Source organism: Rhincodon typus, chromosome 30 (assembly GCF_021869965.1).
Source record: "Rhincodon typus isolate 14 chromosome 30, sRhiTyp1.1, whole genome shotgun sequence".
NCBI lineage: Eukaryota > Metazoa > Chordata > Chondrichthyes > Orectolobiformes > Rhincodontidae > Rhincodon > Rhincodon typus.
In genome coordinates, this window is record NC_063361.1 from 37,818,325 (window position 1) to 37,843,413 (window position 25,089).

General features: G+C 42.5%; 1 protein-coding gene across 1 annotated transcript in view; it reads right to left on the reverse strand.

The window, feature by feature from the left end:
• Positions 1 to 25,089, reverse strand: part of cdk12 (cyclin-dependent kinase 12) — a 64,304-nt gene that overhangs the window by 35,980 nt on the left and 3,235 nt on the right. The window contains exon 2 of the mRNA XM_048614434.1: positions 4,446 to 5,423. Coding sequence (XP_048470391.1) covers positions 4,446 to 5,423 — 978 coding nt within the window. The remainder of the gene's footprint in view (positions 1 to 4,445; positions 5,424 to 25,089) is intronic.

Genomic DNA, 25,089 nt, shown 5'->3' on the forward strand with positions numbered 1-25,089 from the left:
TAGTCTTCCTCTCTGTTTGTGTTACATAGAAAACAGGGCCAGAAGTCAGTCATTTGGCCCCTCAAGACTACTTTACCTTTCTACTAGATGATAACTGATCATCACCTTAATGCCATTTTCCTGCACTATTCCCAGATCCCTTGATTTTTTTGGTATCTAAGAATTTATTAATCTTTGTCTTGAACATTCTCAATGACTGAGCCATCACAATATTCTGAGATAGATTTCCCAAAGATTCACCACCTCTGAATGAGGAAATTCCTGTTCAGCTCAGTCTGAAACGGTCCCTTGGTACTAGATCCAAGAAAGGCAAACCTCCTTCCTTCATTATCCTGTAGAGCCCAAAAAGAATTCCAACTTTCATTCGTCTAAAGTCTAGAGACAGTACAGGTCCAGTCACTTCAATCTCTCCTGATAAGACAATCGTACCACTGCAGGGATTAGTTTGATGAACCTTTGCTGCAGTGACTCTAAGACAAGTATATCCTTCCTTAGGTAATGAGACCAAAACTGTAGACAGAATTCCGCATACATTCTCACCAAGACTCTGTACAGTTGCAGCAAGACAACTTTACTCCCATACTCAACTCCTCTAGTAATAAAGCTCGACATTCTATTTGCCTTCCTAATTGTTTGTTGTAACTGCATGTTAGCTTTCAGTGACTCATGAACAAGAACACATGCAGTTTATCTCCCTTGGCTTGTCATACGCAGTTTTTCTTTGCCTGTATTATGTCGTCTTTTCTTCTAAGTGACAGCATCTACTTGGGACATTTGCTCCACGTACAAGTCTTGACAACGCACATTGGTCTGAAAGAGCAAAGCACCACTGTGAAGAAGGTCAAAAATCACATGACACCAGGTTATAATCCAATTTATTTGAAAATGCGAGCTTTCGGGGGCTCAGCTCCTTCCTCAGGCGTTGTGTGAGAGACAGGCTATAAGACATGGAATTTATAAGTGGAAAGATAACAACTCTAAAACTGGCCACCTCTTGTTGAATGTTTAATCAGTTAGGAAGGAGACTACTGATTGAAATGCAAAATCCAGTTGCCTTTCAAGGCATTGTCCTGAGACAATTAAAGGTTTTATCAATATATACAGGAGGTGACTTCTCAGGTCAGACAAAGCATTTTAGGTGTGGGGTTTTGCTTAGAATCAAAGTTGTAAACTGGGGTCAGGTTTTTTTTGAGCAAAACAGAATGTATCTGCAACTACACAAACATCTTGGATGAAATAATTCGTGTGTGTCTGTGCATGTGTGTGTGTGAGAGAGAGAGAGAGTGAGTTTGTGCGTGCATGTGTGTGCGTGCGTGCGCTCAAGAGAGAGAGCATGAGGGAGTGTGTGTGTGTGAGACAGAAAGGTCTGTGTAAGTGTGAGAGTGTGACAGTGTGTGTGTGGGTGTGCGTGAGAGAGTATATCGTGTGGTAGGGTCACCTGTAATGCGACATGAACCCCGTTCAAGATCACAATTGAGGCCATCCTCATGGGTATGGAACTTGGCAATCAGCCTCTGTTCAATGATTTTGTGTTGTAGTGTATCTCGAAGTCCACTTTGGAGGACGCACACCCAAAGATTGGAGGCTAAACGTCCTTGATCCTTGAAGTGTTCCCTCACTGGGAGGGAACACCCCTGTCCGGTGATTGTTGCACGGTGTCCATTCATCCGTTGTCATAGCATCTGCATAGTCTCACCAATATACCATGTCTCAGGGCATCCATGCCTGCAGCATATGAGATAGACAACATTGATTGAGTCACATGAGTGTCTGCAGTGTACGTGGTGGGTGGTGTTCCCACATGCAACGGTAGTGTCCATGGCGATGATCTGACATGTCTTGCAGAGGTTGCCATAGCAGGGTTGTGTGGTGTTGTGGTTGTGTTGTCCTGAAGGCTGGGTAGTTTGCTGCTCAGAGGAGAGGGAATGCCCTCATAAGAATGGGATATGATGCTCAACTCATTGATCTCCATTCATGCAACAGCAAAAAGACCTCCCCATAAGATACAACCGATATGATACCTTCATCATCCAGTACTTCCCCAGAGCAGAGAAACTACGCCATGTTCTTCGCAGCCTTCAACACATTATTGACGACAATGAGCATCTCGCCAAGATCTTCCCTATGCCTCCACTTCTTACCTTCAAACAACCATTAAACCTTAAACACACCATTGTTCACAGCAAATTACCCAGCCTTCAGGACGACATCAACCACAACACTATACAACCCTGTCATGGCAACCTCTGCATGATGTGTCAGATCATCGCCATGGACACTACCATCATATGTGGGAACGCCATCCATCACGTACACGGCAGACACTCATGTGACTCGGTCAATGTTGTCTAACTCATACGATGCAGGCAAGGATGCCCTGAGACATGGTATATTGGTGAGACCATGCAGATGCTATGACAACGGATGAATGGACACCGCGCAACGATCACCAGACAAGGGTGTTCCCTCCCAGTGGCGGGAGGCTTCAAGGATCAAGGACATTTAGCCTCCAATCTTCGGGTATGCGTCCTCCAAGGTGGGCTTCGAGATACATTACAACGCAAAATCACTGAGCAGAGGCTGATTGCCAAGTTCCATACCCATGAGGATGGCCTCAATTGTGATCTTGGCTTCATGTCGCATTACAGGTGACCCCACCACACTATATATTCCCTCATACACCCATGCACACAAACACTCTCACTTTCACAGACCTCTCTCTCTCTCTCACACACACACACACACACACACACACACACACACACACACACACCCTTACACTCTCTCTCTCAAGAGTGTGCATGCGCGCATATACGCGCACACTCACTCTCTTTCTCGCGCACACACACACACATGAATTATTTCATCCAAGACGTTTGTGTAGTCGCAGATACATTGTTTTGCTCAAAAAAAACCTGACCCCAGTTTAAAACATAGATTCTAAGCAAGACTCCACACCTAAAATGTTTTGTCTGACCTGAGAAGTCACCTCCTGTATATATTGATAAAACCTTTAATTATCTCAGGACAATGTCTTGAAAGGCAACTGGATTTTGCATTTCAATCCGTAGCCTCCTTCCTAACTGATTAAACATTCAACAAGAGGTGGCCAGTTTTAGAGTTGTTACTTTTCCACTTATAAATTCTGTGTCTCATAGCCTCTCTCTCACACTACACCTGAGGAAGGAGCTGAGCTCCGAAAGCTCGCATTTTCAAATAAACCTGTTGGATTATAATCTGGTGTCTTATGATTTCTGACCTTGTCCACCTCAGTCCAACACCGACATCTCCACATCGCAGCTGTGAACAAGTACAAGGAGCAACTAATCACAGCTACACACAATCACCTTCTGCATTTACGTACGATTAAACATGAATAAAAGAGTAATTGTGCCCTCCAACGAATTTGGTGCTGTTTCGATATATAGTTTTTACACATCCATTTCCCTTAAGAACTCAGAGTTTTATTTACAAAGTTAAATCCTCCTTTCATAAACACACAAGCAATTTTGGGACCAATGGATACACCCTTTCCTGGCGGACAGATGATTTCTGCTCTCTCATATCTCAGTATGCGATCAGTTGTGGCTGTTCGTTGTCTGTTCTGGACCTGTTTGCTGATTTCAGACTGCTCATTATAAACTGACTGACCAGTCTACTGGGTTCATGCTGATAAATACCTAACTCCTTCTAGAAATATTTCTAAGGCGGACAGAGGATGAATCACAAATTAATTTAGTATTTCAGGTCTAGGTCAGAGGTGTACCTTCCACATTAGGTCAATTTATAACAAAAACAGAAATTGCTGGAAAAGTTCAGCAGGTCTGGGAGCATGTATGGAGAGAAATCACAGTTAACGTTTCAGGTCTAGTGACCCTTCCTCAGAACTCAGAAGGTCATCTTGTGCTTTACTTTGAGACAATTCAAAGTGCACTGGAGCATCTCGAAAGTGTTGACTAGTTCCTCAGGTGAGGTTAGGTCATAATGGAGACCAATCAATGCCACATCAGCAGTGCAACCATCCTGACCAATCTTCAAATGATTACAATGTGGTTGTGACCTGATGAGGAGGCAAAGCAAATATAAACCTGCATAACCACAGAATTATCTTGTAATTTTAATCTGGAATGATCAGTGTTTGTGAGATCCTTCACAAAGCTGATACAGAAGCTATGCACTATACCGGATGTGTGTACAGGTCATTCCTAAACTGTGTGCATCTTAATCTTGGAATGCAGGTCCATTCCTGAATTGTATAGATCATCCTGGAGTATTTTTTTCCTCCCAGAAAATAACATATTTTTGCAGTTCTAGTGACAGACACAGAGTGGGAAACTACCTTGGAATGCAGGTCCATTCCGATGACAACATTCAATATTTTAGAACAAAAACCACTTCTTGATCTGACTCTGGCAGGAACATTTAATCTAACACAGATTTCTTACCTTTCTATATCATCTTCCCCAGGAAGGAGTGGAGGCAATGGCAGTGGTGGCAATGTTGAAGTCAGTAAGGGCATTACTGAGTTCATCATGGGTGGCATGGGGAGTGCACTGCCCAACACTGTGGTCCTTGATGATGGTTGCTGAGGGATAGTTGGTGGGTGGGTCAAGACTGGTACAGACATCGATACTGGTGGCAATGGTAACGACAACGGTACTGGGAGCTGTGGTAGATGCACTGTGGTTGTTGGTGGTGGTGGTGGTTCAATCGGAATCTCTGCAGGAGGCTGAGACTGGTGCAGAGTCACTATTGGTAGGGGAGGTGGTGGCTGTACTGGGGCTGGAGGCAGTGTTACAGGAGGAGATGGTGGAGGTAATGGTGGTGGAGCAGAACCTGAAGGAGGAAGTGGAGGTTTATCCAAATTGCTTTCATTTGGTAAAGGCGGCAGACTCTTCTCTTTTGGCGTTTCCACTTCACATTTCACCACTGGCGATTTAGACTCTTTTACTGACAATGCCAATGGGGAGAGTACTGGGCTATTCTCTGGCAATTCAGTCTTTATTTTTATCTCTGGAATTATCTCCTCAGCAACATCTTCCTCTATCTTCACAATCACTGCATTTGAGGCTTCAATAGGTGAAGATGGCTTCTCACTTTTTACTATTTTAGTCAATTTTTTTATATCTTTAAGTGGTGTTGCAGAGGCTGTGCTGCCAGAACCAGCACTGTGAGCGCTTGTTTTACAAACAGTTCCAACTGAACCTTTTGAATCTTTTGAGTCTTTTGTGCTGGACTTGGCAGCCACAGCTGCTCTTGCCCTTTTGGTTTTGCTCAGCTCAGCACCAAGGCTTGACTTGAGGGTAAACCGGCTTGGTGAAATACTTGAATGTCGGCTTCGTGATCGGGATTGCCTATGTTTACTGCGTGATCGCGAATGTCTAGAGTACACTGGGCTCCGGCTCCTTGACTTTGCTGACCTCCTGTGAAGAGAAGCGTGTTCAATTAAAACACAAATAATTGCAATAACATGTGTCAAATGACAAGTGAAAACTGAAAAACGCACTCGTACAAGGACATGTTCTCTAGGCAGTAAATAGTGTATACATTCGGTCACCCCTATTCATCAGGTCCAATTCCACAAAATTCTCTTGAACAGTAAGGTTCAGGTATATTGTGCTTTCCACTCTCAGTCATGTGCTGCTTCAACATTAACACAATGCAAGGTTACTGAAATAGTTTGAATCTTAGCATTATCAACACAGCCCACTGGCAATCTGCAGCCCAATGGTCTTGATACGTACAGCTCAGGACTCCACAACACATGCACTGAGATAAACCACTCCAGGCACGATTAACTCCCCCCATGATTAACTGCCCCATCCACAGTGTTAACCCCGTCATGATTAACACCCTCCACTCCCTCCCAAATGGTATGATTAAGCGTGTCAAACCAGCCATGTTCAGCAGGCTGGCCATGTCCATTTTCTATCCAACCTGAGTGTCGTGGGCACTGTCTGCTTTGGGATTTAGGATTTTCCAATGCATCTGTGATTATGTACTAGTATTTATATCTATAACCAACAATTTCTGATTTCACTTGATATCCCACCAGTTCTTTCTCTTTCTTAATGCTGCCTGCTGCTTATATATCCAATATGGTTGTACTCACAGCTATCTGCCTGTGTGTGTGAAATCACTGCATTTTCTCAGTCTGTACTCTAACCAGAATATCTGCAACACCATTGCACTTACAACTCTTCCTTAGCCCTTGATAGTTCTCTCACTTCCCCTCTTCTGCTGCTTTCTCATCTTGTCATATTTTCTTCCAGAGTTCCCACAACAATGATCCTGAAAAATGCAGTGACAGCAAATACACCAGTGCAGCAACAACCTACTCTCCATCATCAGCAAAGTAATAGAAGGGGTTGTCAAAGGTGCTTTCAAACAGAACTTACACAGCAGTAACCTGCTCAATCTTGCTCAGTTTGACTTCCAGTAGAACCACTCAGCTCTTGACCTCAATTCAATCTTGGTCTAAACATGGACAAAAGAGCTTAACTCTGGATGTGGGGTTAGAGTAACTCCACTTGACATCAAGGTTGCATCTGACCAAGGGCAAAGAGCCCTGGCAAAACTAGGGTCAATGACAATCAAGAGAAAATTCCTTGTGTTTGGAAGAATGCCTGGCATAAAGGAAAATGGTTGTAACTATTGGAGGTCAACCATCCAAACTCGAATACACTTCTGAAGCAGCTCCTTAGGGCAGTGTCTGAGGCCAACCATTTTCAACTGCTTCATCAATGACTTTATCTGCATCATAAGTTCAAAAGTGAAGGTGTTTGCCAATGATTACACAACGCAGCACCATTTGCAACTCTTGAGATGCTGAAAGAGTCAATGTCCAAATGCATGAAGACCTGGACAATATCCAGGCTCGGATTGATAAGTGACAAGTGACATTCATGCCACACAAGTGCATGGCAATGACCATCTGTGATGACAGAATCCAACCGTCGCCCTTGATCCTCAATGGCATTACCATCACTGAATCCTGAAGTGACTAGGAATTCAGCAGTGAGTATATAAAACCAAAGTGCTGGAGAAACTCAGCAGATCTGGCAGTATCTGTGGAGAGAGAGAGTTAATTTTTGAGTCCAATATGACTCTTCTTCAGAACCTAAGGGGGCTGGAAATTGATAGCTTTTATGCTGTTGACAAATGGGAAGGAGGTGTGAGTAGAACAGTTGAGGCTGCCAAGAGCAAAAGAGAACACCACCATCTGCAAGTGCCTTGCCAAGCCACACACCGTCCTGGCTTGGAAATTTATCACTGTTTCTTCACTGTCACTGGGTTAAAATCCATCCCTGGAACTCAATTCCTAACAACATTGCAGGGAGATATATAGCATGTCGACTACATCTCGTCAAGAAAGCAGCTAACCAACACCTTTTCAAGGGAAATTGGGGATGGGGCCCAGCCAGAGATGCCTGCATTTTGTGAATGAATAAAACAAAAAGATGAGGGATGAAGTGCATAAGATCCTGAAAGGTATTGACAAGACAGATGTGGAACAGATGTCTCCTCTTTGTGGTTGAGTCTAGAATTAGGGGGCACTATTCTAAAATTCAGAGCCACCCTTAAAGAACAGAGATGAGGAGAATTTATTTCTCTCAAAGAGTTGTGCAACTTTGGAACTCTCTGCCTCAGAAGGCAATGGAGGTAGGTCAGTAAATATTTTTAAATGAGGGATTGATTGATTTACCTACCTAAAAAGAGGCGGTGATTATCAGGGGGAATAGGAATGTGGAATTTTTATACAAACATATTAGCCATGACGTTAGTGAATGGTGGATTGGACTCAAGAATCCGAATAGTTGCCTTCTGTTCTATTTAGCATTTTCATATAACTTCCTCATCCAAGGAATCAGTTGGGAGAATTGTCCCTGAATTGCAGCTGACACATTTATATTCATTCCTAAATAAGGAGACCAAAACTTATGCAGTATTCCATAACCAATGTTTAATACAACTGTAGCAAACACCCTACTTTTATACTCCATTCCCCTTGCAATAAACAACAAAATTCCATTCCATTGCCTAATTGCTTGTTATGTCTGCAAATGTTTGTGATTCATGTACTAATACACCCAGATCTCTCTGGAACTCAGAGATCTACAATCTCTCAATTTAAATAATTGTTGTCTTTCTATTCTTTCTATTCATTCTGAAACTAAGGTATTAAATTTGAGGAAAGGTAATTATGAAGATATGAGGGGCAAGTTGATGATGGTTAGATGGATTGACTATGCTAAATTGCCCATTGTGTCTCGAGTGGGAAATGCAGGGACAGGGTAGGGGGTGGGTCTGGGCAGGATGCTGTTCGGAAGGTCGGTGTGGACTCGATGGACCAAATGGCCTGCTTCCACACTGTAGGCATTCTATGATTCTATAACACTTCCTAAATACACTAAAAGACCATGAAGAGAAAAAGATTAGTGTAGACAAATGTAGATCCCTCGCAGTCAGAACCAGGATAAGTTATAATCGGGAACAAAAAGATAGCAGACTGATTAAATACATACTTTGGTTTTATTTTCACAGAGGAGAACACAAATAATGTCCCAAAAATGTTGCCGTCTGCAGGTTCTAGTGAATGGAAGGAATTAGTAGGAAAGAAGTGTTGGGGAAATTGTTGGGATTAAAGCCAATAAATTCCCTGGGCCTGATAACGTACATTTTTTAAAAATTCATTCATTGGAGCAAGGGCATTGCTGGCTAACTAGTATTTATTTCCTGTCCCTAGCTGCCCTTGAAAAGGTGTAGTGAGCTGCCTTCTTGAATCACTGGAACCCTTGCGCTGTAGGTTGACCCTCAATGCCCTTAGGGAGGGAATGTCAGGATTTTGACCCAGCAAGCGAAGGAATGGCGATGTATTTCTGAGTGAGAATGGTGAGTGGCTTGGAGGAGAATTTGCAGGTGTGGTGTTCCCATGTATATGCTGCCCTTGTCCTTCTAGATGGAAGTGGTCGTGAGTTTGGAAGGTGCTGTCAAAAGATCTTTGGTGAATTTTTGCAGTGCATCTTGTAGATGTACTGCTGGAGGACATGAATGATAGTGGATGTGGTCCCAATCAAGTGGGCTGCTTTGCCCTGGGATGGGGTCAAGCTACTTCATTGTTGTTGCAGCTGCACCATCCAAGCAACTGGGGAGTATTCCATCACACTCCTGACTTGTGCATTGTAGATGGTGGACAGGCTTTGGGGAGTCAGGAGGTGGGTTACACACTGCAGTATTCCTAGCCTCTGACCTGCTCTTGTAGCCAGTGTTTATGTGGTGAATCCAGCTGAGTTTCTGGTAAACCCAGGATATTATAGCAGGGGAATTCAGTGATGGTAACCCCATTGAACAGTAACCCCATTAAGTGTCAAGGGGCAGATGTTAGAATGTCTTTTACATAGAACAGCACAGGAACAGGCCCTTCGGCCCACTATGTCTGTTCCAATGACGATGCCATTCTAAACTAATCCCATCTGCCTGCACATGGTCTGTATCACTCTATTCCCTGCCTGCTCATGTGACTGTTTAAATGCCTTCTAAAATTTGCTACTGCATCTGCTTCTATCACCTCTCCTGGTTGCATGTTCCAGGCAACCACCACCTTCTGTGAATAAACTTTTTCTTGCACATCTCCTCTGAACTTTTCCCTTCTCACCTTAAACCTATGTCCCCTAGTACTTTACACTTTCCCCCTTGTAAAAAGACTCCAACTATCCACCTCATCCATGCCTCCCATAATTTTATATACTTCTATAAACATAAATACAATATAGCAGTTAAAGATTTTGTTAAATGAAGTTAATGGCTTATAAGGTGTCAGAAAAAAGTGGTACGCCTGAAGAACGGGAGCAATTTAGAATGTAGCAAAGAAGGATGAAGTAACTGACAAAGAGCATGAAATGAGAATATAAACTAAAATGAGGAACATACATAAAGACACACTGTCAAAGCTTTTTTAGGTGTATGAAAAGGTAAAAATTTGGCGAGACAATTGCGGTGGAAGCAAAAAATGTACAGTGGAGAACAGGCAAGTGGCAGAGAAATAAAAGATACTTTGAGACTGCGCTCATGGAAGATAATACAAAATATCATCCAGAAATACCAGGTGACCAAGGGACTTGTCAAACTGAGGAACTAAACAAATTAGTATTAGTAAAGAGATAGTACTTGAAGAGGTAACTGGACTTTACATTAATAATTCCCTGTGTGATGATACTATGGCTTTATGAGGTGTATTTTGTCGTTTCTTTTGGATAAAAAGTTTTAAGAAAGAGGTGATGAGCTATCTATTTGAATTCAAGAAAGTAAATAGCTCGTGAGGCCTTTTATAAAGTTGGAACAATAGAAGTAGCTCGGATGGGTGGGGTCAACCTCCCACAGAACCAGGACTTTTAGTTTTAGGTTTCAGTAGCAGTTACTGCTGAGATCTTGAAGCTGGATACGGAAGTTGTTTTTCCTCTCTCTGTTACGGCTAAAAGCAGGAGGTACCCTTCCTGCTGCTAGAACTGCATGTAAGACAATCTATTTTACTGAATTTTCCTTTGCCAAGGATGTGTTTATGGGATGTTACTGTATTGGAACAGTTCCTGTTCAGTCGTAAATAATCTATGACTATTAAGTTTTCCAACAGAGTTAAGTTACTTCAAGTTCTACTTTCTTTTGTTGTCTTTATGAATAAAGTGTGTTTAGTTCAAGACTGGGGTAGTTTGATCAATCAAACTGCATCCGGAATGTAACACCAGGCACTTGTCTTTAAAATAAGAAAAAGTTAGGGTCTAGGCTATCTTCTTAATATATACTGAGCGGGTTTAGTCTGGTCCATAACACCTGGACCAGATAAGCTTCATTACAGAATGTTGAAGGACGTGGTTAGTGAGACACTGAATGCATTGGTGGTTACCTTTAACAATTGTATAGATTCTGGAAACATTCCTGTGGACTGGAAAATAGCAAGTGTAATACCACTATTTCAGAAGGGAGGAAGAGAGGAAGTTAAGCTCTACAGAGCTGTTGGCTTGCTATCAGTCGTCAGGAAAATATTAGACCCTATTTTAGAGATGTGGTAACTATACATTTAGGGAAAAAATGGTAAAATTAAGCACAGTCAACATTGATTTACGAAAGGGAAATCATGTTTGTCAAACCTTTTGAGGATATTACTTGCAGCATTGATAAAGGAGAACCAGTGGAAATGGTGCATTTAAATTTTCAGAAGGTTTTTTGAAAAGATCCCACCAGGAGGTTAGTAAATAAAAATAAGGCATAGGAAATTGCTGGAAATATACTATGGATGGAGGATTGGTTAGCCGACAGAAAACAAAGAATAAGAATAACCTAATCATTCTAAAGGTGGGAGGCCGATACTAGTCCACAAACGTTCACAATCTGTATCAATGATTTGGATGTGCGGACTAATTGAATTATTTCCACGTTTGCAGGTAGTACAAAGCTTTATGGGAATGTGAGTTGTCGGGTGGATGCACAGAGGCTTCAAGGAATTTTAGACAGGCTGAGTGAATGGGAAAGGCCATGGCAGATCAATAATCGTCTGGATTAGAGTGAAGTTATCCACTTTGGTAGGAGGTACTTAGGTGAAGATTATTTGTTTAATGGTGACAGGTTGAAAAGTGTTGATATCAAAAGGCATCTAAGTGTACTTGCTCGCAAGTTACTGAGAACTAGCCTGCAGATGTTGCAAGCTATTCCAAAACCGAATGGTACATTAACCTTAACTGAATGTAGATTGTGAGCACAGCAGCAAAGAGATCTTGCTTCAATTGCACAGCACACAGGTGAGACTTCACATAGATCACTGTGCCCTGTATTGGTCCCCTTCCCTAATGAAGGATGTATTTCCATAAAGGCAGTGCAGCAGAGCAGACTGCACAGACTAATTTCTGGTATGGTGGAGCTGCTCTTTGACAAGAGATTCAGGAGGCCTATATTAGAGTCATAGAGTTGTACAGCGTGGAAACAGATCCTTCGATCCAACTCGTCCATACAGACCAGGATCCGAAATTAATCTAGTCCCATTTGCCAGCATTTGGCCCATATCCCTCTAAACCCTTCCTATTCATGTATCCATCCAGATGCCTTTTAAATGTTGCAATTGTACCAGCCTCCACCACTTCCTCTGGCAGCTCATTCCATAAGTACATCACCCTCTGTGTGAAAAAGTTGCCCCTTAGGTCCCTTTTAAATCTTTCCCCTCTCACCTTAAACCTATGCCCTCTTGTTTTGGACTCCCCTACATGGCAAAAATGATTTTGGCTATTCACATATCCATGACCCTCATGATTTTATAAATCTCTATAATGTCACCCCTCAGACTCCGATGTTCCATGGAAAAAAGCCCCAACCATTTCAGCCTCTCCCTGTAGCGCAAACCCTCCAAACCTGGCAACATCCTTTCAAATCTTTTCTGATCCTTTCAAATTTAACAACATCTTTCCTATAGCAGGGAGACCAGAACTGAACGCAGTATTTCAAAAGTAGTCTAACCAATGTCCTGTGCAGCGGCAGCATGACTTCCCAACTCCTATGCTCAATGCACTGATCAATAAGAGCCAGTGTGCTAAATGCCTTCTTCACTATCCTTTCTACCTGCAACTCCACTTTCAAGGAACCATGAACCTACACCCCAAGGTCTCTTTGTTCAGCAACACTCCCCAGAAAACTACTGTTCACTGTATAAGTCCTGCCCTGATTGCCTGATCAAAATGCAACACCTCAACTTCATCTAAATTAAACTACATACACCACTCCTCAGTCCATCGGCCAATCTGATCAAGTTCCTGTTGTGTTCTGAAATAACCTTCTTCATTGTCTAATACACCACCAATTTTGGTGTCATCTGCAAACTTACGAACTATTGCGCCAATGTTCACTTCCAATTCATTTACATAAATGATAAAAAGCAGTGGACCCAGCACCAATCTTTGTAGCATACTGCTTGTCACAGGCCTCCAGTCTGAAAAACAACCCTCCACCATCAATCTCTGGCTCCTACCTTCAAGCCAATTTGCATCCAAATGGCTAACACTCCCTGGATTCAATGTGATCTAACCTTGCTAACCAGTCTTCTATGCAGAATCTTGCTGAAGTCCATATAGACTACGTCCACCACTGTGCCATCATCGATCTTCTTTGTCACTTCTTCAAAAAAACTCAATCAAGTTAGTGAGACACGATTTCCCATGCACAAAATCATGTTGACAGTCCCTAATCAGTCCTTGCCTTTCCAAATACATGTAAATCCGGTCCCTCAGAATCCCCTCCAACAACATACCCACCACGGATGTCAGGTTCACCAGTCTATAGTTCCCTGGCTTTTCTTTACCACCTTTCTTAAATAATGGCACCACATTAGCCAACCTCCAGCCTTCCTTGTGGAAGGCTCACTTGTGGCTATCGATTATGCAAATATGTCAGCAAGGGGGCCAGCAATCACTTCTCTAATTTCCCACAAAATTCTGGAATACACCTGTTCATGTTTCAGGGATTTAGTAATCTTTATGCATTTTAAGATATCCAGCATCTCCTCCTCTTTAATATGGACACTTTTCAGGATATCACTATTTACTTCTCTAACTTCCATATCCTTCTCCACAGTAAATACTGACACTAAATACTCGTTTAGTATCTCGCCTATTTGTGTGGTTCCACACATAGACGGCTTTGTTCATCTTAAAGCAGCCCTACTCTCTCCCTACTCTTTTGCCCTTAATGTATTTGTACAATTTCTTTGGATTCTCCTTAACCCTATTTGCCAAGGCTATCTCATGTCCCCTTTCTGCCCTCCTGTTTTCCCTCTTAAGTATACTCCTACTGCCTTTACACTCCTCTAGTGATTCACTCGAACCCAGCCATCTATACCTGCCTCCTCCTTTTTCTCGTCATCCAACCCTTAACACAATGGCAGTCCCGGTCCAAGTTTGGAAAGTTAAAATTCCCTACCATTACAACCCTATTATGATTACAGACATCAGAGATCTCCATATAAACTTATTTCTCAATTTTCCGCTGACTATTGAGGGGCCTATAGAACAATTCAAATAAGGTATCATGCCTTTCTTATTTCTCAGTTCCACCCAAATCACTTCACTGGACATTCTCCCAGGAACATCCTCCCTAAGTAGAGTGTAATGTTATCACTAATGAAAAACGCAACTCCCCTTCCTCTCTTGCCTCTCTTTCTATAGGATCTATACCCTGGAATTAAGCTGCCAGTCCTGCCCTTCCTTGAGCTACGTTTCTGCAATAGCTTTGATATCCCAGTCCCATGTTCCCAAACATGCCCCAAGTTCATCGGCCTCACCTGTCAGGCCTCTTGCATTGAAATAAATGCAGTTTAATTTATTAGTCTTACCTCGTTCCCAGCCTTGACTATTTGCCTTGCTTCTCTTCTCAAATCTACCAGCCTCAGACTTATCTCTTTTCTCACTATCTGTCTGGTTCCTCCCCTTACTCATTTAAAGCCTCCCAAGTAGCGCTAGCAAAATCTCCTCACCAGAATACTGGTCGTTCTCCAATTCAGCTGCAACCCGTCCTTCTTAAGCAGGTCACTTCTACCCCAGAAGAGATCCCAATGATCCAAAAATGTGAATCCCTGCCTCCTGCACCAGCTCCTCAGGCATGCATTCATCTGCCCTATCCTCCTATTTCTACTCTCATTAGCATATTGCGCCAAGAGTAATCCAGATATCACCACCCTCGAGGACCTACTTTTTAACCTCCTGCCTAGTTTCCTTTATACTCTCTTCAGAACCTCGTCTGCTTCTCCTCCCACGTCGTTGGTATCAATATGCACAACAACCTCCTGCTGGTCACTGTCCGCTTTGAGAATATTCTGCACCCTCTCCGAGATATCCATGACCCTGGCACAGAGGAGGTAACACACCATTCTGATGTTTTGCTGTTGACCTCAGAAACGCTTGTCTGTGCCCGTGACTAGAGAGATTGTTTGAAAGCTGACATACCCCTCATTACAGTACAGCCAGTCTTGGTACCAGAAACCTTGCCGTCAGTGCTATATTCCTCTGGGAGGCTAGAGGCCATTCCTATATTATCCAGAAAAGCATATTTGTTTGAGATGGGGATAGCCACAGGAGACTCCTGCACAACCTGCCTACCTCTCCTACCTATCCTAGCAGTAACCCGTCTACTTGACTGTATCTACCTTTTACCTTCCTGAAACTGCCATTTGTCACACCACGGCTCCCGTAAATTCCTCATTACCTCTAATTGCTGGTCCAACAGGATTCACAACCAAACACATTCCCTGTAGACATAGTCTCCTAATTCTCCCTAATTTCCCACATCCGAAAGGAAGAGCACATCATTCTACTCAAGGCCATCTCTGCACCTTAAACAAGCTACAGTCCCAGAAGATAGCAGATATTCTCTGGAGTTTAGAAGAATGAGATGCAATCTCATATAAACTTGCAATATTTTTATAGGGATAGACAGAGTAAATGCAGAAAGGTTGTTTCCCCTGGCTACAGGGTTTAGAAACAGGGTATAAAGAATAAAGGACAAGCCATTTAGGGCTGAGATGAGGAGGAACTTCTTCATGCAGAGGTTGGTGAATCTTTGGAGTTCTCGACTCTAGAAGGCTGTGGAAATTTAGTCATCAAGTAATTAAAAGACAGAGATGAATACATTTCTGGTTACTAATGGCATCAAGCAATATGGGGATACTATGAAAATATGATATTAAGGTAGCCGATCTAGAATGGTGGCAGCAAGTTCGCGGGACTGAATGATCTACCCTTACCCTGCATTCCTAATTAGAAATGCAGAATATTTCTTAAGTGGTGTGAAATTGGAAAGTCTGGGTGTCACTGCAAGTTGTGTGTAGGTGCAGCAAGCAATTAGGAAGGTAAATAGCGTGTTAGCCTTCATCACAAGGGGTTTTGAGTACACAAACAAAGGTGTCTTGCTGCAGTTGTATAACGTCTTGGTGAGACTTCACCTCAAATATTCCCTACAGTTAGGGGGGAATATACTTGCCATTGAGGGAAATAGAAGTTTAGGTAATGGTGGGATTGTTTTGAGGAGAAAATGAGGAGACTAGGTCTGTATTCTCCAGATTTTAGGTGATAAGACCATAGGACACAGGAACAGAAATTCTGCCATTCAGCTCTGCTATTCAATCATGGCTGATAAGTTTTTCAACCCCATTCTCCTGCTTTCTCCCCAGTGACAATCAAGAACCTATCTATCTCTGTCTTAAATATACTCAATGACCTGGCCTCCACAGCCCTCTGTGGCAGTGAATTCCACAGATTCACCACTCTCTAGCTGAAGAAGTTTCTCCTTATTTCCGTTCTAAAGGGTCATCACTTTATACTATGGCTGTGCCCTCGGGTCCTACTTTCTCCTGCCAATGGAAACATCTTCCCAATGTCCACTCTTTCCAGTATTCTGTAACTTTCAGTTAGATCCTCCTTCATCCTTCTAAACTCCATCGAGTATAGACCCAAAGACCTCAAACGTTCCTCACATGTTAAGCGTTTCATTCTTGGGATCATTCTCGTGAACCTCCTCTGGACTCCAGGGCCAGTACATCCTTCCTGGGGTATGGGGCCCAAAATCACTCTCAATACTCTTAAATGTGATCTGACCAGAGTTTTATAAAGCCTCAGAAGTACATCCCTGCTTTTATATTCAAGTCTTCTCGAAATAAATGCCAACATTGTATTTGCCTTCCTAACTACCGACTCAACCTACAAGTTTACCTTAAGAAAATCTGGGACTAGAACTCCCAAGTCCCTTTGCACAGATTTCTGAAATATCTCCCCATTTAGAAAATACTCGATGCCTCTATTCTTCCTACCAATCTGCATGACCTCACACTTTCCCATGCTGTATTCCATCTGCCACTTCTTTGCCCGCTCTCCTAACGTGTCTAAATCTTTCTGCAGCCTCCCCCCAGCTCCTCAATACTACCTAACCGTCCATCTATCTTTGTATCATCTGCAGGCTTAGCCAGAATGCCCTCAGTTCCTTCATCTGGATCATTAATGTATAAAGTGAAAAGTTGTGGTCCCAACTTGTGGAACACTACTAGTCACCGGCTTCCATCCTGAGAAAGACCCATTTAACCCCACTCTCTGCTTTCAGCCAGACAGCCAATCTTCTATCCATGTTAGCACCTTGCCTCTAACACCATGAGCCCTTATCCTAATCAGCAGCCTCCTGTGTGGCACCTTATCAAAGGCCTTCTGGAAGTCCAGGTAGATGACATCCATTGGCTCTCCTTGGTCTAATCTGCTTGTTACTTGCTCAAAGAATTCTAACAGATTTGTCAGGAATGATCTCCCCTTGATGAAACGATGCTGACTTTGCCCTATTTTACCAAGCACTTCCAAGTATTCAGAAATCTCACCCTTCACAATGGGCTCTAAAATCTTACCACAACAGAGGTCAGGCCAATTGGCCTGTAATTTCCTGTCTTTTGCCTTACTCCCTTCTTAAACGGAGGGTGGGGGGGCGTTACATTAGCAATTTTCCAGTCTTCTGGGAAGTTCCCTGACTGCAGTGATTCCTGAAAGATCACCACTAACACCTCAGCTATCTCCATCAGAACTGTGGGGTGTGGCCCATCTAGTCCAGGTGATTTATCCACCTTTGGACCTTTCAGTTTTTCTCGCACCTTCTCCTTGTGGTGGCCACAATACTCACCTCTGCCCTCCCCCTTCAACTCTCTTGAATTTGATGATGAATGATGAAAATAATGATGAAAGATAACGTCATTGAAACTGAAGGGAATTGCAGAGGGTGAAGGGTGGATACAGTTAGGATGTTTCCCTGGCTGGCAAACCTAAAACCAGGGAACCTAATCTCAGAATAAGAGGTAAACCAATTAAGACTGAAATAAGGAAGAATTTCTTCACTCACAAGGTGGTGAATTTTTGGAATTCTCTAGCCCAGAGAGCTGTGGATACTCAATCATAGAATATGTTCAAGACAGAAATCAATGATTATGGAGACTGCAAAGGAAAATGGTACTGAAATAGATGACCAACCTTAATCTAATAAATGGGATAGCAGACTCAGTGGGCTGATTTTTTTTGATTCATTCATGGGAGTGTGGGCATTGCTGGCTAGGCCAGCATTTATTGCCCATCCCTAATTGCCCACAGGGCAGTTAAGAATCAACCACATTACTGTGGGTCTGGAGTTTCATGTAGGGCCACACCAGGTAAGGATGACTGTTTCCTTCCCTAAAGGACATTAGCAAACCAGATGGGTTTTCTGACAATCGGCAGTGGGTTCATGGTCATCATTAGGCTCTTAATTCCAGATTTTTATTGCATTCAAATTCCACCATCTGCCGTGGCAGGATTTTGAAACCAGATCCCCAGAACATTCCCCGAGTCTTTGGATTAACCGTCCAGCGATAATACCACTAGGTTATTGCCTCAATCTGCTCCTACATTTATGGAGTGCTAGTAGCCAGCTTGTTAGTAAGATGGATAAAAGGAAACAAAACAACAAAAGGACTCTCATCCTGAATGCTGAAATTCAGTCACAGTGAAAAGGAATCAGAGTCCCAGCATCTCAAGCATCCTGCAAAACTTACAAGTCTGAAATCAACTTTTCAACCAACAACAGGTTGCTCCAGGTAATCTCCACTGCACTGGCCACAAAATTCAACTATCAGCTCTGTGTGAACAATTCAGATGCCAATCCAAATAGCTGTGATTTTTCTTTAACTTTTTTCTTTTTTCACTTACCTCGTTTTTTCAATCTGTGCGTGTGCATTGTATTACTAAATCTTCTCATGTTTAATAAACTCACTCTTCGTTAACTCAAAGCAGCCTGGTTAAATTGGCTTCTTTTAAAATGTAAGTTAATTTGGGTCTGCACGAAAGGTATCACAAGGGAAGAGATCTAGTTTTAAAATAACCTTGTTGTGGCAATAACCAAAGGAAAGTCAATTTATTCCCCCCTCACCAGGAGCTTCACGATTTGGAGTAACTCGTCTGGAACTAGAGCAAAGTGGGAAGCGTCACCTGGAGTCTGCATGTAAAAATGTCTGTGAATTTCTGAAGTGGCACTGAATAACATAAGAGCCAGAAAATCATATAAACGTTTATAAAACATTGGTTTGGCTTCAGCTGGAGAATTCTGTCAAATTCTGGCTGCCACTCTTTCGAAAGGATGTCAAAGTCTTCATGAGGGTGCAGAGGAGATTTAATAGAATGGTGCAGTGCATGTGGACAGACTGGAAAAGCTGGGATCATTCTCCTCAGAAAAGAGATGCTTAAGAGGAGAGTTAACAGACGTGTTAAAAATCATGAAGAATTCTGATAAAGAAAAAAGTGTCTCCAGTGACAGTAGGATCAGTGACAAGAGGTTTGATTTTCACATACCCAATCGGATCTAGAATGCTCGAGTTCTGAACATGAGTGATTGGACCCGAAATGTTAACTCTGTTTTCCCTCCACTGATGGTGCCTGACCTGTTGAGTTTTTCAAGCAATTTCTGCTTTTGGATCTAGAATACACTACCGTCAAATAATAACTTTCAAACAAGAATCGGATGAATACAAACAGAAGAAAATTTACAAGGTTTTGAAGGATGTGTAGGGGTGTGGGACGAATGGGATAACTTTACTGTGGTCTGTCATTCCAAGATGATGCAAAGCAGGAGGCTGGTAGGAAGTGGAGGAGGAAATCTTTGGAACTGGCAAGTCTGAAAATCGCCAAGGTGTAGAGGAGAACCTCAGCTGAGGTAGGGGAGGAGAATACGATCACACAGAGGTGGTGATGGAGAGGAAGTGGTATTAAAAGTTCAGCGCAGTATGAAAAAAATATTGTGGTTGCAAACAGTCTGGATCAGCATTAGACAGTAACCAGGGGAAGGATGGAGTTGGTGCTCAGGACTACAGAACTTTGAAAAATAAAGTGATATCTTGAAAAGTGTCCATATTACAGAATAGTAGGTGCTGGACATCTTAAAACACATAAAGATGGAAAAATCCCCAAGACCTGATCAGGTGTATCCGAGAATTTTGCGGGAAGTTTGTTGGGTCCCTTGCTGAGATCGAAAGCCACAGGTGAGGTGCCAGAAGACTGGAGGATGACTAATGTGGTCCCAGTATTTAAGAAAGATGGTAAGGAAAGCTAGGGAACTATAGACCAGTGAGCCTGACATCAGTGAAGTTGAATTGGGAAATCATGTCTCACTAATTTGATTGAGTTTATTGAAGAAATGACAAAAAAGATTGATGAAGGCAGAGTGGTAGACGTTGCCTATATGGATTTCAGCAAGGCATTTGACAACGTTCCACATGGTAGACTGGTTAGCAAGGTTAGATCACAGTGAATCCAGAGGGAGCTAGCCAATTGGATATCAAATTGGCTTGGAGGTAGGAGACAGAGGGTGGTGGTGAAGGGTTGCTTTTCATACTGGAAGCCTGTGACCAGCAGTGTGGCGTAAGGTTTGGCGCTGGGTCCACTGCTTTTCTTCAATTATATAAATGAATATAGGAGGTAATGGTATGTAAGTTTGCAGATGACACCAAAATTGTGGCATAATGGACAGTGAAAAAGGTCATCTCAGAGCACAACAGCAGATTGATCATTTTGGGCCAATGGGCCGAGGAGTGGCAGATGAAAATTAAATTAGATAAATGTGAGATGTTGAATTTTGCTAACAAATCAGAACAGGACTTATAGACTTAATGATAGGGCCCTGGGGAGTGTTGCCGAACAAAGAGACCTTGGGGTGCAGGTTCATTTTTCCTTGAAAGTGAAGTTGCAGGTAGACATGGTGGCAAAGAAGCTGTTTGGTACACTTGCCTTCATTGGTCAGTGCATTGAGTATAGGAGTTGGGATGTCATGTTGCAGCTGTACAGGACATTGGTGAGATCACTTTTGGAATACTGTGTTTAATTTTGCAACAGGAAAGATGTTGTTAAATTTGAAAGGGTTCAGAAAAGATTTACTAGGATGTTGCTGGTATTGGAAGGTTTGAGGTATAGGAGAGGCTGAATAGTTCTGGGCTTTTTCCGCTGGAGTGTTGGAGGCTGAGGGGTGACCTTATAGAGGTTTATAAAATCATGAGTAGCATGGATAAGGTGAATAGCCAAGGTCTTTTCCCAGTGTAGGGTTGTCCAAAGCATAGGTATTTTTCACAGAGGGTGGTGCATGTATGGAAGGAGCTGCCAGAGGAAGTGGTGGAGGCTGGTATAATTACAGCATTTAAAAAGCATCTGGATGGGTATATGATTATGAAGAGTTAGAGGGATATGGGCCAAATGCTGGCAAATAGGACTAGATCAGTTTAGGATACCTGGTTGGTATGGAGGAGTTGGACCAAAGGGTCTGCTTCCATGCTGTATAACTCCATGACTCCAGGACTGTAGGCAATGGTTCAGTCTTTCCATGTAATATTGCACTTTTATACTTAATCTTCAGCCTGTCTGAATGTTTGACTCCTCCCAAATTTACGGCCACCTTTCCCAGTTTGCCACCCCTGCTATCTGTCACAAAGTCACAAATAACATTCGGTGTGACTGTCACAAGGGTAAGCCATGTTTTCTCATTGTTCTCAACCTATCTGCAGCCTTTGACATGATGACCATATCATCCTTGTCCCAACACTTTTTCACTGTTGTCCAGCTGGCTGGACCTGTTCTCATCTTATTCCTTTCATATCTAACTGCTAGCAAGTTGAGAATCACTGACAATGTTTCGCCTTCCTGTTCTTGCTTTATTATCAATCAGGAACTGTTCTGTTTTTCTCACCCATAGTTTGCCCCTTGGTGACATAATCTGAAAGCAAAATATCAGTATTCACACTTACACTGTCAGTACCACACTGACATCACCATCTCCCCTATGGTTCTCAACTAAACTGCTTTAATACCATCCATTGACTGGAAGAGCAAAAATTAATCCTCTAACTAAATACTGGGAAGATCAAAGCCATTGTCCTCAGTCCCTGTTACAAACTTTAACTTTATCCCTGTCAACTGTCTGATGCTGAACCAATAATTTGCAACCTTGGTGATGAAACTGAACACTTGAGGTCAGCTTCTGATTACATACTCATGTCATCACTAACTACCTCCATGACATTACCTTGTTCTCCCCTTCCTCTGGTCATTTGCTGCAGATGCCATCATTCAATCTTTTGTTTCCTTTAGATTTGACTAATCAAATACTTTCCTGCTCAACCTCCCACAATCCACTCTCCATAAACCTGAGATCATTCAAATTTCTGCTGCACATCTTGACGTACACCAAGGCTTGTTCATCCATCAACCTGTCTTCACTGACCGACAATGGATTTTTTTTGCAAACTCCCCTAAGGCCTCATTTCTACCATTTTCCAAATTCCCTTCCAGCCCCACAATCCTCCAAGACCTTTATGTATCTATAATTCTGGTCTCGAGTGTCCCGAATTTTAATTGCTCTGTGATGGCCAAGCCTTACTGCATAGATCCACACTGCTGAAACTCATTCCCCAAACTCTTGTGACTCTTTCTTCCTTAAGATGCTTAACACCTCTCTCTTTCACCAACCTTTGGCCATCCACTCTAAACATGCCTGATGAGATTCAGTGACAAACTTTGCTTCCTAACACCTCTAAAAAACATTTCGGGGTGTTTTGTTATATTAAAGACAGATAAATATTACTAGTAATCAGAGTACATTTCTGCTCATTGAGTAAGAAGTGTCAGGCAAATTGAAGACAGTGATGGGGTCCAATCCATCCTTCTTCAAAGGCTGAAAAATCCACCTAAAAAGTTGACCATCAGATTTCAATCACAAGGATTGCTGTTACCATGTCCCTGGGTAATGGGTCAGTTCCATTAAATAATTTTGATATGTTCCAAAACCCACACCACCAAACCCAAGTAGGTAACAATCCCTCAGTCCCATTCACTCATCTACCCACCATATCCCTCAACCCCACTAATATCTTTTAAACCCACTTTCTTCCCAAATCCCTCAACTGTACTCACACACCTTTGCCCCATATACTTCAAAATCTTTCTCCAGAAACATTCAGTGTTGTATGAGATCATTTCAGTTACACAAGGCTCCTTTGGCTGAAACAACTTCTCAAATTCTTTCTCACTCCTCCCTTCCCCAGATTAATGTATCCCTCAGATTTCAACCTTCCTCACACCAAACAGTTCTTCAGAGCAATTTTTTCAAGACGTCAATGACACCATCTCAAAATCTCTGCTGCCTCACAGCACCAGAGACCTGGGTTCGATTCCGCTCTCAGGCAACTGTGTGTGTGAAGTTTGCACATTCTCCCCGTGTCTGCGTGGGTTTCCTCCGGGTGCTCCGGTTTCCTCCCACAGTCCAAAGATGTGCAGGTTAGGTGGATTGGCCATGCTAAATTACCCATAGTGTCCAGGGATGTATAGATTAGGTGGGTTATAAGGGAATGGGTCTGGGTGGGATGCTCGGAGGGTCGGTGTACACTTGTTGGGCCGAAGGGCCTGTTTCCACACTGTAGGGATTCTATAAAAATTATCTTGATTTCCTGAACCCTTCTCAGAACTAATATCCAGAATCATCTGCTCATGGACATTGCTCAAGTTAAAAGAATGGCAACCCTTTTGAACAGCCTGTACAAAATGAACAAATTAATCAGCTTTCCTGAGACAGAAAGCTGGCCAAAATGGTGAATGTGTGGTCATGCTCCAAACTAATGACTTGGATGGAGGGATAGAAAGTACGATAGACAAATTTGCAGAAGACATTAAAATGGGTGAGAAAGTAAATTGGAATAAAGAAACAATGCAAATGGTATTGGCCAAGATTTGGCAGATAAAGTTTAATGTTGGTAAGTGAGAGGTTATCCATTCTTGTTGGAAGAATAGAAAGGTAAATTATTGTCTAAATGAAGAAAAACTTCACAGTGCTTCGGTGCAAAGGGATTTGGGTCTCCTTGCACATGAATTACAAAAAACTAATATGCAGCAAGTAAATAAGGAAGGCAAATGGAACTTTAGCATTTATTGTTAAAGGAATAGAGTAAAAAAGTAGAGAAGTGTTGCTGCAACTATACAAGGCATTAGTGAGATCGTACCTGGAACACAGAAAACAGTTCTCGTCCCCTTATTTGAGCAGGGGTGTAGTTCATTGGAGACAGTTCAGAGGAGATTCATTAGATTGATTCCATAGATGAGAGGTTTGTCTTTTATGAAGAGAGATTGAGCAGTTTAGGTCAGTATGCTCTCTGGAGTTTAAAAGAATGAGAGGAAGTCTAATTGAGGTATATAAGATGCCAAAGGGGATTGACAAAATAGTCACAGAGAGGATGGTTTCCCATATAGGGCAATCTAGAACAAGTCATTGTTTTAGGGTAAAGGATAACAGATTTAAAACAGAGATGAGGAGAAAATACTTCCCTCAAAGGGGTGTGAATCTGTGGAATTCACTAACCCAAAGTGTGGTAAATACCGGGACATTGAGTAAATTTAAGGAGGAAATAGATCCTTAATTAGTAATGGGTTACAGGGCTCTAGGGAGTAGACAGCAAAGTGGAGTTGAGGCCAAGATGAGATCAGCCATGATCATAGTGAATGGCAGAGCATGCTCAAAGGGCTGAACTGCCCACTCCCTGCTGCTAGTTCTCATGTTCTAAAGCAGACCAGCCCCGATGTTATCAATCAGAGCTGGAGGGTAATCCCTCCAGAGCCCAGCAACAGGCCAAATAAGCAGTGTTCACGGACCCACTCATCTCTGATGCATATCCATCAGTCAGAAACTGGGGCAATCTTGGAGGATGAAGGAGGGCAACAAAGGGTGATCAGTAGTCAGTGAACCAGGCCAAAGGATAAGTTCAACTTTGGTTTCAATCTCACTTCAGTTTGAACCACAATTTGGCATTTAGTATGCTTGCCTTTATTGGTCAGTGCATTGAGGATAGGAATTGGGAGGTCATGTTATGACTGTACAGGACATTGGTTAGGCCACTTTGGAATAATGCATTCAGATCTGCTTTCCCTGCTACAGGAAGAATGTTGTGAAACTCAAAAGGGTTCAAAGAGATTTACAAGGATGTTGCCAGGGTTGGTGGGTTTGAGCTATAGGGAGAGGTTGAATAGGCTG